Raw genomic sequence first — 16,919 nt, 5'->3', positions numbered from 1 at the left:
ATAGAATTTATTGTTTTTACAAAATTATATTTTTTATTTATTTAACATTTTTAAATATATTTTTATATATCAAATATACTTCTATGCAATAGTAAACTTTTGATATAAATAATATATCTACACGCGCACACACATTAACCCATACAGCACCGATAGATTGCAAAGACATTACAACAATCTTTCACCGCAATATTGCAATATTGCAAATTCACTGCAAAATGTTGCTACATCATTGCTGTTGAATTGCAGCAATGTTAAAATGTCCGCTTTTTGGAAGATTGCAACAAAATATTACAACAATATTGCAATATGTTATGAGTTTGCAATAATGCTTGTTATTGCAACCATAAACTAATGTTGCATATACAGGTATATAAATGTAAATAAATCATTAATGAAAATACGTTGTAGTTCATTTATATATATTACAATATATAAATTATAGAATTTGGATTACATGCAATATTTCCGAAATATTAATGTCATGTTGCTACAAGTGTGCTGGAATTTTGTGCACTTATATCTCTGCAATGTCTTTATAATGTTGCATTGCAACTTGCAACATTGCAACGTTGCTGCAATATAATTGCAATAATCTGTGCTGTATGGGAAAATATATATGTTAATATATGTATATATAATAATGTGTATGTGTATGTGTGTATGAATTTAAAGCTTAATGGCGCATAGAGAGAAAGAGAAAAAATTTTCTAGATTATATTAATATATATATAAAAAGCATGAATTTTTACCTCATAGTAAAGAGTCTTATAATCATTGCACAATTTGATACATTCATCCAACAACTTCATACTCTTTCTAGTCCGTCCCGCAAATACGTCTGCTAGATCGATGAAGTCTTTGCACATGACGACGATCTGATTGCTAAGAGCACTGAAGAGATTGCTTATCCTCTCGCAGGTATTGTAGTAGGGGGAGTTTAGCCAAATCGTCCTGAAGAGATGCATCATTTTTGGCAGATATTGAGCCACGTTTGCGGGAGCCGTGCAAGTTTTCAACTCGGCAGAAGTGTCCTTCAGAATGCTCAGGAACTCGATGTTCGATTTTGCCTCGACAGTACCGTGCTCGATTTCGTCCTTCAACATCAGGAATTGCCGTACATAAGTGGACTGTGCAGCCAATAATATGTCAATAATGAACTCCACCGTATTTTTATGCAACTGATGATTCAAGCCGCACAGGTTGTTGTCTGATAAAAACAAATAATATCGCTTATTAAATTCAATTATTATTACAGCACAAATTAAATCTCAAATAAAATTTGGAAATAAAACTTTTCGCTTTCTTATAAATATATACAAAATAGATTAAACTAACAAAAAATTCTACGTTTTACATTCTCCTTACTATGATTAAAAGTTCTAAAATAATGATATAAATTTCTTTGTAATTCTATAAGGTACACATGACAATGGGATTTCGCTAAAACGTTCCGTATTAAAGGAAACTTTTGTCCCTCCTAGAAAATCTCGCGGATATATATTATCAAGAAAACGCGATTCTCGTAGCTTTTACGTCTTTTCTTAGAAGTAAGCACTAACATCGATAAGTCCAGAAGTCATATTCGTCGTCGAGGCATAGTAACTCGTGCGGAGTTGCCTGTTCCTGGTCAGAGAGAGCTATTTTGATTTGGGTGGTCCAGTGGGCCACGACACCCTCCAGCCTCTTCACCAACTCCTTATCGACGCTACCCTCTTCCACAGTGAACTCCCTACTCTCCAGAGGTACATATATCACGGTTAAGCCCAGCATTTTGTACGTGAGGTCCGTTAAATTGCACAGAAAGGTGTCCAGTTTGTTGCAGAAGTCCGCTTTCACACATGTGTTTCGGTGCGATTAAGGAAAAGAAAATCCAGAAACGTGATGCAACACCTAGTTATCGCTGTTCCCGATACAACCATTTTTTATACCGTTATTTCGACGTCTATCACATGGAATTGCACCGTGTACGCGGCTGTTACATATGCCGCTGATGGAGATTTATTGAACTGAATTGCCCACTATATCGTATATCGAAATGATCGACTACCTTGTCATTGTCACATCGATTTATAATCAGAAAAAAGTGAATAAAAATTGCATTTGAATTAAAATCATTTATTTAAATCTTAAAGATTGAGACTAAAACGTTCTACTATATATATATATATATATATATATATATATATATATATATTATGTTATTGCAGATTATATGCCGTTGTAAACTTCATAAAATTCACTATTAAAATGAGATATGTATGTACATTTTTTTCACGAGCGTTTCCTGTGAAAAATATTAATCCCACGTTCAGACTGAGATCTTTAAATTATTACTAATCGTAAGATGAATTAATAATCACCGAGATAGATATACATATGTTGCAGAGATAAAGAACGTCAGTAAGCAGAGGCAGAGTTTCTGAATGTTCTGATGTACAATTAGCAAAGGGACGCTTCGATCCGGTTAAAATCCGCTCAGGATCCATTAGAAATAATGAAGTGGCTCCCGTCCGCGAATGCAACGCAATCGTTTCTAACTCGACAGCGGAGTAATCCCGTTCGCGTACGTAGGCAAACATCGACGCTGGATTTACCAGGGACGGTGAGTTGTGCAGTGCATTTAGCCGAAAATTATGGTAATAATAACTTCATGCAATTCCCTGGTGTCCCTGCTTTTCCGCCGCCCGTTTCGCGGACAGTCCGGAACTTTGTGTCGTGCGTTGCGGTAACGGGATTGCAGTGCTAAAGTTGGAAATTCAGTTGGTAATGTCATCACGTTAGATTGTTATGACCTTAAGTCAGAGTAACTATGGACGATCGCGATGATCGCCCTTGGCATTGTGAGACCGGTCCGCCTTGGCTCCTTTATCACGAATTGACACTATACAGGCACTCATCGATCATTCTGTATGCATACAGGATTATCGTGCCATCGCAACTGACACCTCAAGGGATAGACAGTAATATTTTCAAGACCTACATCGATTTATAAAAATAGCATTTTATATAATTACTGTGGGAGATTTTCAATATTAAAACAGAGAGAGAAACGTTATAATAATTAAAGAAACATTAAAAATAATACGAACATGATATATACTTAGAGCAAGAGAGCATATTAATTATTCGCGAATTATGTAACAAAAAATGGAAAAAAAAACTACATGTGAGGTAAAAGTTGACTACGGCAGAATATCCGAAAATCCAATTGCCTCGATTGGATTGAAATTGCCTCGCAAAAATCGATCATATATCAGTATATATCAACGGATTCAAGCGGGAGATAAAATGTACGATGTCTCCCCTGGGCGTCCCTCGGCGGTGAAGCTTTTTAAACGTACATTTAAATCCGCGAAAAACTTTAAATCACCGCCGACTGCAAAATCAACCGGTCGCGGAACGCGGGATTTGAAAGTTAAACAGAATTTACATCGCACGGTGAAGCGCGGTCTCAAGTGGGTCACTCGAGGAGCCGCAAGAAGACGGGATATCGCGCCTGGACCCAATTAAAGTTTCGTAACTCGCGATCTGTACACGTACATTATTTGCCGAAACAAAACAAAAAGAGAAGAAGACGAAAGAGAGAGAGAGAAAAAATGAGAAAACTTTTGCGGGCCTTTCCTGTTGGCCTATCGTTATACATCCTTCGGTTCTGCAAATTCACGTCGCTCAGCCTCGGTGCTACTCGCGAAACTTTTCGCATTAGTTGCGCGAATTAATTGGGTAGTTTGACGGAAATGCAATAACAGATATGGAGAGGTAGCACAGAGAAGGATACTGTCCGGCCAAGTTTCGATTGTGAAGAAGATCGGCGCGAACACGTTCTGGATGACGTTCAGTGTATGGTCCTCCACCTTGTAGTTCAACGACCCGAAGAGAATGCGCTCGCGAAAGTTCTCCGGGTAGAGAATCTCGTTGGGCTGTCTCACGAAGTAGGTTAGCTCGTGCACGGGTACCGTAGGAAATGAAAATTCTGTGGTCAGGTCACCGTTCACGTGATAGACGCAGAGGGACCGGAATGCTTGGGTCGTGGAAGAACTCGCGGATGTCCCTATCGCATTTCCACGTCCAATCGCCATCCGTCAGACCGCTCAGCGTTGTCATGTCCTTAATACACTGAATCTGAAAAAGGTTCCAAGGGTACCGAATTTTTCCGACTTCCTGCTTTCGGTACAAGAGCGCGAATAAATATTTTTCTTTTGTTTCTCAACGTATCTTATTTCTCGAAATATATGATTGCGAAATATGAAGATTAATCCAAGTTGTTGAGATATATCATATTTATTTATTTGTCGCTAGCGTTTATACAATCAAGAGATTTTATAGTTGTGTAAAATTTTCTGGAATAAATACAAGTGTCGTAAGAAATAAAATTAAAAAAATATTATTTAATCTTAAAATTATACGTTCAATTTAAAATATAAATAAAAAGTTATTACTCACCAATTTGTTTATTTCGTCCATCCCATATATCGGACGCAATTCGTCTTCTTCATCCCCTTCGTCTTCACCTGCAACAATATCCGCTTGAGACAATCTCCACTACGGAATCTACGGATTGTGGATCCTGAAAATAAAATTTCATCTGCCCGCGCGGTCGTCCGCGTTCGCTGAAAAGGCGTTCTCTCGTAACTAATAAGGGTCATTGCAAAGAGGAAACAAATTCCAGGGGAGGCGCCGGCCGTTCGTTAGTCGTCAATTGGAGCGACGGCGCGCGATGGGTCCTCCTAAATCCGCCAGCCAGATTAAATAGAAGACATTCGTTTTAAGGGTCTGTCTCTCTCGCTCTCTCTCTCGTTCGTTCCGATATCATTCCTCAGGCCTTCTCCGCAGTCTCGATCCCATCCCGGGATCCATCCACCGCCGCCCGTTTGCCATCCGTGCCTTTGCTCTTGGCAATCTAATAGGAACTATAAATCGCAAGTAGAGCTAGTAAATTGACGGAAGAGGAAACACGTCGCGTCGCAATCGAGAGACGCTACCGTAGGCCACGTTGGAGCGATTTATCCTTCCGCTATGATAGCGGACATTATGCAGATACGACGATGTCTTCTTTCGCGACATCCAGCGAACTTATCAGGCTCACGTGTATATTTCCTCGCAGATATTCGCAAAATTATTAAACGTTGCTCAGCACGGTGAAGGAGATATCAGAAATAAAGTCGAACAATAATCTGAATGATAAATCAGTATTAATATATTATTTGATCCAAACATTATCTGGTCTGATAATAAATGTTGCGTATAGCACAGATGATGATTCTAAACAATATCCTCAAAATTATTAAACGTTGCTCAGCACGGTGAAGGAGAAATCAGAAATAAAGTCGAACAATAATCTGAATGATAAATCAGTATTAATATATTATTTGATCCAAACATTATCTGGTCTGATAATAAATATTGTGTATAGCACAGATGATGATTCTAAACAATATCCTCAAAATTATTAAACGTTGCTCAGCACGGTGAAGAAGATATCAGAAATAAAGTCGAACAATAATCTGAATGATAAATCAGTATTAATATATTATTTGATCCAAACATTATCTGGTCTAATAATAAATATTGCGTATAGCACAGATGATGATTCTAAACAATATCCTCAAAATTATTAAACGGTGCTCAGCACGGTGAAGGAGAAATCAGAAATAAAGTCGAACAATAATCTGAATGATACATCAGTATTAATATATTATTTGATCCAAACATTATCTGGTCTGATAATAAATGTTGCGTATAGCACAGATGATGATTCTAAACAATATCCTCAAAATTATTAAACGTTGCTCAGCACGGTGAAGAAGAAATCAGAAATAAGTCGAACAATAATCTGAATAATAAATCAGTATTAATATATTATTTGATCCAAACATTATCTGGTCTGATAATAAATATTGTGTATAGCACAGATGATGATTCTAAACAATATCCTCAAAATTATTAAACGTTGCTCAGCACGGTGAAGGAGAAATCAGAAATAAAGTCGAACAATAATCTGAATGATAAATCAGTATTAATATATTATTTGATCCAAACATTATCTGGTCTGATAATAAATGTTGCGTATAGCACAGATGATGATTTCAAACAATATCCTCAAGATATATGATTCAGAGATTCAAATGTTATTCGATAAAATGCTGTTGATCTCTTTTCCTTTTTAACGTCATCATCAAAGAACGCGATCATTCTGTGTCGTATAGATAATTGAATTTACGTGGTCTCTGCAGATTAATGTGAGATCAGATAGAGGATTTTACTGCAGTCGGCCGAGGGACAAAATCACCGTTCTCCATCATCCGTAACGCAACGTGACGTTAATTGTTTGCGGATCACGGATTTCTAGATCCTGCCGTTTCTTCTCGCTCGTGTTCACGTGGAAGAATAGATTCTCCGGATAATAACGTTAGTTCGCGTAGGATAGACGCGCGCATAGGTAAGCTTGCATATAGATTATCGGTTTACCAAGTTCACCTACTTTCGCGGATCGTGCAAATACCACGAGAACTCGCGGAGGGGACGAATTAGCTTCATTTTCACTAGGCGGATGCGATCGCGGAGAATCAAAGGGGAGTAAATTGCCATAATTCCGCATGGAGGGAGAGGGACAAATTAGGAATCTGCGGGCAATCTGCGCGGAATCTGCGAATGACCGATTAATCGTCGCAAAGTAGTTGGCTTACGCGCGATATATTATAATTTGCAAAATCGAGATTCGGGATAGTTGTTAATATACCGAACACTCTCTCGACGTGCGATCGTACATGTTCATTTCTCCCTCTCTCTCTCTCACACACACATTTATCTCGTCTTTAAAATTATCGTGGAATTTATGATTATCGAATACACTCGCGGTATTCAGCGTATACAAAACAGCCATTGTAATTGCAAATTGGATGCGGCCATCGTCGAATTCGTGTTCAAATTCAAGCGCGTCGAGCTGTCGAGCGTACTTGCTTCAAATTAGCCGCATTATGGTTAACGTGGCCGTTATTATTGCTGCCTTGTTAATATTTGCAGAAGTATCGAGGAAATTATATATACGGTTGTCGTAACGCGCACGATTCGCGCCAACCAACAAATGAATTAAATAAATCCGTCCTGTTTAATTAATCAACGTCGCGCCGTAACAAAGTTATTCAAAAATTTATCAGTGATACGTATCAATCATGGATATCCGATCTAGAGATAACTGAATTACACACATCATGATTTAGAGTATATCTGAGAAGGATGTCGTGGAATAAAACCGGATAATTCGCCATTCGTCATCGAAAATCGCGTGGAAAACGAAAGTAATTTAATATTCCTCTCACGAATACTATCCTCATGATCGATTCCACGGATATCCTTGAAGATTTAATGGGGGAATTAGAAGGACGTGCGCGAGAAAGCAAGATATCGTACGAAACAGTGGTTGAAAACGATGGCTCGAAAATGTCGGAAATAGAACAGGCGGAGTGAAGGAGAAGAGCCGTGAAAAAGGAGCGGAAATTCGCGAGAGCAAAGAAAGTGGAAAGGTAGAGGGAGTGGATACATTTAATATTTTTCTCGTAAATCTTACCGCGCCTTTCCGCTTCATCGCTGGACTCGGCGTCCAAGTACTCTCGGCGTGGGTCCGGGGGCGGCTTATCTTTAACTTTATTTCTTCGTCTTTGCATTTTATTGACGGGGTGGCCTGCCGGCGTCGTCACCTCCCTCACACGAGCCTGTGCAGCTGATTTATGCGCCCGGTCCGACTGTTACGGCAACGAATCTTTCAGCGTTTTCGCCGTAGATATCCTCGAGCATCGTTGCGAAGTTGCTCGAGAGCAAGAAGAATGGTTTCGGCGGTAGATCGGCTTTTGGACCGATCGTTCGTTGTCGAAGAGGTTCTCAATATCTCATAAGAAATATCGCCGGTAGTTGTTTAGATAAAATTTTTCGATTACGCGAAAAGAGAAGTTGTGTACCATTTTTCGTCATTCGTGATCATTATATGTGAGAATTTATGTTATTTATTAATATGTAAAATTTATTTAAATGTTTTGTGTTGTTAATTTTTTACTTTGTATTGTATATACTCTTAATATTAAAAATATATATATTTATTTATTGTTATTAAGTTATTTATTCTCTTCTTATAAATTAAAGCTTCAGAAAGGTAGTGAAAACTTTCCACTTCGTTACGTACATTACACGTCCCGGTGAGCAAATCGCGGAACTTCAGTTTATTAGGTTCATTGTGGCCGCTTATTCGTTAAAATTACGTGCATTACCTCATTTCAAAGCTACTATCTCATTTGCGTTAGAGAATAATCACGTGCATTTTATGCATGAATAATTGCTGCATCTGTTATAAGACCGAATAATATCAACTATAAGGCAATCTTAATAATGTAACAATTTTTTTTTATTCATTTGATTTTGTATATCGTTTTTATAAAAGTATCAAATAGTAAGATAAAAAAATAATAAACTTAGAAACGCACATATAAAAGAGAGCGCATTTTAAGGATAACAAGCTTTTTATGGAGCTTAATTTAAGGAACTTATGGAGGAAAAATAATTCGTATATGTTTCTGGAAATATTAAAATTTTATATATATTATCTTTGACAAAATCATCTGCATAAATTCGTGAGTTACAATTTGCTAAAATAAAGCTAATTGTAAAAATAAAAACATACGAATTTCGCTAATTATTAATTTGCCTAATTGCACATTAATGAAATTTGCTAATTTTCAAATAAATTTATTTTTATCGCTTAATAATATTATATATCACACACATTATAAATAATTTGTGAATAATATAAATACGTTTGTAGATTAGTAAAAGAAATATTGACATTTTTGGTTTCAATTTTTACGCGTTTTGATGAAAGATATTTTAACGATGCAATTAGAATTTAAAAGAATAAAAAAAAATTATATATATTTAAAATTGTTTTAAAAAAAATTAAATTGAATGCTTAATTGCTTCTAAAAAGTATAAACATTGAGATAGAAAAATTATATTATATATATATTCAATAAAAGTTTAAACACAAGAATTTTGTAAAAGAATTTAAATAGTAAAAATATTTGTTTTTTCTTTTTTTTGTAATGAAAAAGGGACCTGCACGTCTTTGAATATTGATATATTTGATTATTGCGATTTATATTTCTCGTTCGTAAAAGATAAATACTTTTAATTATTCTAAAATATAAGATGTAAGCATGCAATCTCTTTTATCCTGATGCATTTTGCATGCAATCTCTTTTATTCTTCAGACAAACCAAAAATCTGACCATTTTTCATCACAGCTCTTTGATGCAGTAGATGAGTTGCCGTGCATATGAAAATATCATCAATGTAAAGCAATGGCTGTTTGAATGTGTATCGACGAAATATCCTGATATGGTTGTATGAATCACGTTTGCTGGTACGTGATTCTGCGTAACGCATAGAGGATCCATCCGCGAACGCACATTCAGTTAGATCGACGAACGAAAGGAGAAATTGCATCGGTCATTTATGGTGGGGGCAGGTCGATGGAATGAAATTAAAAGAGGCGAAGCTACAAGATTAAAAGGCAAAGCGGGACCTGCTCCGAGCTGAACAGTGTCGGTTGGCTGCTCGCGGAGACATTTGTATTCCCGGGAAAATCGTTATTGACCGATCAGAGAATTCGAATAGCTTTGTCGCGCCGTTCTTCCCTTTCTTTATTTCGCTCACCCTTTCATTGAAAAAAGAACGAGACAGAGCGTGAACATCGACATCTGTCTCGCCAAGAGCTTCGTCACGATATCCTCACACTCGCGCTATCGCTACGAATAGCAATCAGAAAGTAATCGTAGTATCCTAATACGGATATCATTTCTTTCTCTGTGAGATGAATCAGTAATATTTGATGTACACTTTTACAATATGTAGCAATTGAAATAGTAAAAGCAAATACATATGATTCACATTAAATGTAAATTATTTATATATAATTATATTTATTTATTTAATAATCGAGAGTATAAAAATTCTTTATATTATATTAGATACATCAGGTCATTAAATATTAGACATTCTAAACAGAGTATGCGGCTCTATGTTTTCGAAATTAAACGAAGAATTTACAATAGGAAGCTCCAAGCTCTAGCGTCACAATTTTCTTCACCGATAGCTCAGCGCGATCGTAATAGCTGTCTAAAGTTTCCTCAGAAATATGGGCCAAAATACCAAAATATACCTATAGACTATACAGACCGGAAAGCGGAAATTGAGCTAGAACACGAGACGAGTTTTGCCAGGAAGAACTAGTTATGAAATACGATGCATCTCTCGCTCTCTCTCTCTCTCTCTCTCTCTCTCTCTCTCTCTCTTACTTTTAGATAGTAAAGATGCAGGCTTTACGTAAAACTTAATCGAGTAAAACAGATACACACATATTTAAGTATGTTCACTTCACAGTAGCTATTAAAAATGTTTTCGACAAAGTACGTGAGTTTTTATTTCTTGGTGTTTGCACAAATCGATACGAAAAGCGCGCGTGTTGTCCAGTATTAATAAGTTTTAATGAAGCAATACATAATTTTTTCAAAGTTTCAAAGTCGCGATTTAGATACTCTAACGTTAAGTATTGACACGTATTTTTAAATACTTTTTATTATCGAACTGAGAATCATTAGATTCATATTTTCCTATATTTTGAAACATGCTATTGCATTTATTAACAAGTTATTTTATCAAAGTTTTTAGTCGCGATTTAGATACCACAACGTTAAATCATAACACGGGTTTTTATTTCTTTTTTTATCGATCTGAAGATAATTTTATTCATATTTTTCTATATTTTTGAACTCGTTCGTTCATTTATGATTTCAACAATTATTAAAGAAATAGTTATTATCAGTAGAGATTATTACAAAACGATAATTTATAATTTCAAATTTTGTTATTTCGATTTTTACTTGATTATAAATATATTTACATATTAATTGAGTGTCAAACAGACAATAAGAGCCAAATCGCAAATGACAGTGCGTTATCCCAACGAAACTAAATTTTTTCGTTAGGATTAAAAACTTGTGCACAAGGCACTAAATTTTTACTTGGACACGGCCAAGATTTAAAATTGAAATAATCTCTACAAGAGATTTAATTCCATATATCCCCTGTTCCCTCCTTAAGGAAATAAATGCGAGAGAAAAATTAAGTTTCGTTGGGATAACGCACTGTCATCCGCGATTTGGCTCTTATTGCCTGTTTGACACTCAATTTATATTTATATTTATATTACAGAGCCTTGTTAAATTCTTAATTTACATATTAATTGTAAAATCAATTATCATAGCAAAAATATTATTCTAATATTGATTATGTTTCGAAAAGGAATTCGGAACGTTTCGCGTCACTATGTACCTGTACGAATGTCAACGTGCCAATAATAACAAAGCATGTCAATAATAACGCGCTTGACGATAGCGCAGCCAAATACTATGATAATTTATTGTTACAATATTTTGTGCACTGCATGGAATGGATTATAATTGGTGCATTGGTAGGATATACATAGTCTGCGCGCTAATTCCACAGTCTCATCATTCGTACAGTGAGATTGAAATGAGAAGGTAAAGATATAATCGCGCTCCATAGACATTATCGTATTATTATACGTAATATTATATAAATATGCGAAATATATGATTTATTCTATATAATTATTATAATTAGCAATTATCAGACCGAGATTATTTTAAAATGCTTATATAATTTAATATTTCCTATATGTATATTATAATTATGTCATATGTAGTACGTAAAATTTCGACAATATTTATTAATGATAAATATACATTTTATCCATGCTTTATCGTTCGACTTTTCAACGATCTAAATATAATTCGGATTGAAAACTCGCAGTAAAATAAATCAAATTGAACCGCAGAGTCGAGTAATTAAAATACGGATAAGCTTCGTGATACATTACACACAATCGTTTAATAAATAATTAATCTATACTTTAAAATGCTCATATAAATTTATTCTGCATGTATATATATATGTATATAATTCCAAAATCATTTATAATATTTTAATTTTGTATTTTGTAATAGAAAATTTTTCCTTTAGTAATTATTGATAATTATAATTTTGATAATCATAATTTTGTTAGTTATTATGCAACATACAAAGAAGATCACATTGTATCTATAATTTAATGACATAATTACAGTTGCACTTTACAAAATAATTATTCTCGATGTAGGATTATATTCTTCTATTCGTAATACGTTTATTTTCCTTTTGTTGCATCCAAAGCTCATTTATATAATTATCTGAAATAAATTATCAATCTGTACAAGTTTCTATAGATTTGATATATATATACATATATGTGTGTAAATATGTAAATTTGAAGCAAATAATGAGATAAAAAGACAATACAATTCATTATAATTACTTACAAGTTGTGGTATCTATCAATATATTAGAGAATATTAATTGTATTTCTGATAGTTATATAATGTAAAAATATAGTAAAATATGCAATTAGGTCAATGTAACAGCTTCGGCAATTTAAATTATAAAATGTACCAGCGTAAATTTCAAGAGGCTATTCATAATACATTTAGCAAATTGTGTTCTCCCTTTTAATTCGATCTGCGGCATACAAAAAATAATTAAAAAATATGAAGTCATTTGGATGAACTTCCTGTTACTACTTGCAGAATTAATTAATATCTCTTCCTATTTTAAACTAAACTGAGATTTTAATCAAAATTCTATAGCCAAAGTAGAGACAACGATAGTTTTATATGGAGGTCTCATTTGCTCACGTTGCAATTACTCACAATTATTTAAAGCGATTAGTTTTTTCAATCAGGTTCTGTGGGCAATCGGGTGTCACCTTTATCATATATATATTAATTGAATGAAGAACAGTCTAAAGTGGAATCTCGCAGGGGCTTCTAGTTGATTGTCATCGTAAATTCCTGTACGTTCCTTCATAATTGATAATTATAACAGCTTTAATGTTTCTTCTTTGCGCCATCAAGCATGTTTGCTAAAAAGATTTTATTTTTAATGATGCACATGTATAACAAAACAAACAGTTTTGTTTATAAATGCCAGATTAATTAAATTATGAGAAGATTATTTTTACGCAATATTCGAAACAGAGAGAAAATTATTATTATATAAAATAACAAAACCATTATTATATTTCATGAAATAATAAAAGTATACTAAAAGAGTATACGTATTATATATTTTTTCATGACATGTACGTATAAAATGTCTAATATAAGTTTGCTCCTAGCGATACGCACTTGATTAAATTTTAGATATACTCGTATTGTAGCAAAGGATACATTCTTTATACGTAATATTAATGTTTTGAGCTTCGAAGCCTTTAAGTTGAAAATATATATTCCAAGAAAAAAACTCGATCGAGGAAAATTAGTCTCTAAATTTCCATCGAGTCAAGTACGAGATGCATCTACAACATCGCAACATCGATAATGAGAAATTTATCGAGGTGTGAAAAAGCACGGTCGCGCTTGTCGATACATTCGGTGTTATCGCGGCTTTATATCGCGTACATTCTGCGACAGCACTTATGGGGGCAATGTCTGCGCTTTCCCAATTCGAATTTCGATTTAACGCCCTTCTGTGAAAAAGCAAGTAATAGCTGTGTACTGGCCTATGTATCGTGGTCGAGCCACGCCGGTAGGTCCACGGTTGTTTGCCGACGAGAGCTCGGCGTTCCCGCGAACGCTTTTCTTCGCTTTGGCAATCGATTGCTCGTCGGACGAACGAGAGATTTTCTCGAGTGCTTTCGCTGTCTCGCACACGTTGCTGGGTCCCGGCGTCGTCGGTTCGATCAGAACACGAAAGGAAAACTAACTGCTTTTTCTCGCGCGCGCTGGCCTCTGATGAAAACCAGTTCAATCGTTTGCGTCCCATCTCGCGATCCTGCTCTCCGAAAAATTAGTACTTGCACAACGGGCAACGTTTAACGGAATTGTTTGTCTGCTCTTTATATCAGAATTACGCGTTAGAATCAATATATAAACTTATATATTCTTTATATAAACTTATCTTTGTACAATTAATTATGATAAAACAATAAAAAATAAAATAAAATAAAAAATAAAATAAAATAAAATTCTCGCGATCCTGCTCTCCGAAAAATTAGTACTTGCACAACGGGCAACGTTTAACGGAATTGTGTGTCTGCTCTTTATATCAGAATTACGCGTTAGAATCAATATATAAACTTATATATTCTTTATATAAACTTATCTTTGTACAATTAATTATGATAAAACAATAAAAAATAAAATAAAATAAAAAATAAAATAAAATAAAATTCTCGCGATCCTGCTCTCCAAAAAATTAGTACTTGCAAAACGGGCAACGTTTAACGGAATTGTTTGTCTGCTCTTTATATCAGAATTACGCGTTAGAATCAATATATAAACTTATATATTCTTTATATAAACTTATCTTTGTACAATTAATTATGATAAAACAATAAAAAATAAAATAACGCAAGAAGCAAGAAAGTATATTGCTTTCTCTGTCGATAAACAAATTATATTTCTGATTAATAATGAAACTCCAGAAGCGTTTAATTGATAAGAAACATGTTGACATGCATGTACATTATTATCTTAAGTATACTATCTTGTTGAACGATTTGATGTTTTACGGTTAATAAAGACATTTTACACGATCAGAAAACTTCATATACTATCAGACGATCTGTCACGCGCTCTATTTAATATTATAAGTTGAAGTAAGATGAAATATACCTTGTACAAAGCATCAGCGATCCATCATACGGAGGCTGTCGCGCATCATTTGATAGATCGTCTACTGAACATCTGACATGATAATACTCCTTAAATGCACGAAGAAGGTTTTGACTCTCTCAATTCCGCTGAGTTCATCTGCTGATGTATGCGACCATCATCACACAAAGTAATAAAATCCGATAAAACATCTTTTTATGCTGCATCTAATCCCACTTAAAAGAATGTTGTTGAAAACAAACTTATACATATATGTGAACCAAAAATTTACAATTTAAAATTAATAAGAATCTTCCTCTTTACCATGTTTTTTTCTTGAATTTATAATTCTATATAAAATGATTATTATACAAAAAAAAAAAAAGATTTAGATTTTAAAAGGATTTTATCTTCTCACGAGTACATGTATTCAAAATTCTTCGTTCGAGAAGGTATTGTTATCTATTATTTGAGAAATAATCTGTGCACATTTTCCGTACGAATTATTTTATTATCAATCCGACAAAGAAAGTGTTACGTAGGTGTTGAGAAAATAATTTCCGTCACGTTTCAAACGTGATGTACCCTCTTTTTTTTTTTGTTTGATGCGTGCTAAAATTTCCCTCGTGACCGCGGAAAGATTTTTGCCGGGAACGTTAAGCCGATAATGTGCCGGACGGTGCATAAAACACATCGTTTTATGCCGCGGCGGGGAACGTTAAAAGTGCTGCGGTGATACAGTAACGAAAGGGGGAAAGATTGAAAGAACTTTGCAGGAAATTGCGCCTGTGTAGAAAAGTTTGCCACGCTGGCTGTCGTCAGACGCGTAAATTCGCCATTATTGAATTCGACGTGGAAAATTTCGTCAGAGCTCGCTCTTTACAAGAGAGCGGATTACACTTCCGAAGGTTACAGGAAGTTTAAATAGCTGCACCGTGCCCTGGTTTAAAAATAAATAACTTCCGGAAATTCTATCAAGCGAGAGATTTTCCAGTTTCTTAACGCTCTGACGTTTACCGTCAGTGTTAAGCAAATAAAATTCGCGAGAAATGCGATTTTGTTTTCTTCTATATATAGCGTTTGCGAATTATTCGCAAAAAGATGTTATATAGAAATGAAGATTAATAATGATATTTTGCGTCGGATATTTTGCTTCGAAAGGAGTATATATATATATATATATACGCAAAATATCATTATTAATCTTCATTTCTATATATAACCTTTTTTTGCGAATAATTCGCAAACGCTATATATAGAAGAAAATAAAATCGCATTTCTCGCAAATTATATATACCGTTTCTCGCCTAAACCCTAAACTGTCGATTTCTGTTCCGATCGTTTCCTATGAATTACTAAATGCATGGACGTCGATATTTATGAGCAGGTCATTCGTTGCGAATTCACAGAGAAGCTTTCCATAACGGCATGGTGTGCAAGATTCAAAGAGATAAAAGGGATGAAAATGTCAAAAGGAACGAGGGGTTGAAATCTTGTCACTTTTAGTGATGGCGAGAGGACGCGAGGCGCGGAATGCAACGAAATAAATCCTCTCGGGATCTGCGTGATATCTCTCTTCGTTGCGACGCGTTTCTTGCTTGGCGTATGTGACAGTTTAAATTGAGTCCGCGTTTATGCTTTTTCCATCGCACGCGATTTTCTAACGTCGCATGCCACAGGATCGAAGCGAAGAGAGACAGAGAACTGCAATGCCGTTCGATTGTTCGCGTAAGCTTGTAAACAATACAAAGTCCGGTGTTATTTCATTAAATGTTGATCTGACCAAATCGCTTAAAGTCTCTTCTCTGTAGGGAAACATGTGTTCCATATCGGCATACAATGTCTCTCGTAAGCCTGCAAAATAGAGAGAATTGCAGCAATAAAGCGATTTCTCCTTTCCTCGGAATTACGTGATGCTATAGCGATGTGGGGGTTGGAGCAGGAGAAAACATTAGATATTCAGATATTCCTATTCTACTATCGGATACCAATAATTCGGATCGATGCGAATATTCATTTACACGATTGCAGTATACATGTAGGTATATAAATATTGTATTGATTTTAGGAACATACTATCTACGTTAATTATCTTAACGAAATAAAGATAAATGGCAGAGATATGCACAAATATATGTTAGATAAATATTATATAATAAA

The 16,919-nt window shown here is 34.8% G+C and overlaps 2 protein-coding genes across 2 annotated transcripts in view; both read right to left on the bottom strand.

Moving 5' to 3' along the window:
- Positions 1 to 2,900, bottom strand: part of kl-2 (dynein heavy chain 2, axonemal kl-2) — a 42,986-nt gene extending 40,086 nt beyond the window's left edge. The window contains 3 exon segments of the mRNA XM_085486689.1: positions 753 to 1,210; positions 1,563 to 1,832; positions 2,819 to 2,900. Of these exon segments, the coding sequence (XP_085342815.1) occupies positions 753 to 1,210; positions 1,563 to 1,832; positions 2,819 to 2,900 (810 nt within the window).
- A 738-nt stretch (positions 2,901 to 3,638) lies between these two features.
- Positions 3,639 to 7,667, bottom strand: LOC114930230 (dynein axonemal heavy chain 2). The gene is given in 4 exon segments (XM_085486724.1): positions 3,639 to 4,013; positions 4,015 to 4,125; positions 4,447 to 4,508; positions 7,571 to 7,667. Coding segments are annotated over 4 exon segments (645 nt in total).
- Between the last annotated feature and the right edge of the window lie 9,252 nt (positions 7,668 to 16,919).

Source organism: Nylanderia fulva, unplaced genomic scaffold (assembly GCF_048542155.1).
Source record: "Nylanderia fulva isolate GAGA-0341 unplaced genomic scaffold, ASM4854215v1 Scaffold47, whole genome shotgun sequence".
Classification (NCBI taxonomy): domain Eukaryota; kingdom Metazoa; phylum Arthropoda; class Insecta; order Hymenoptera; family Formicidae; genus Nylanderia; species Nylanderia fulva.
This window is presented reverse-complemented; position numbering and strand designations above follow the sequence as displayed.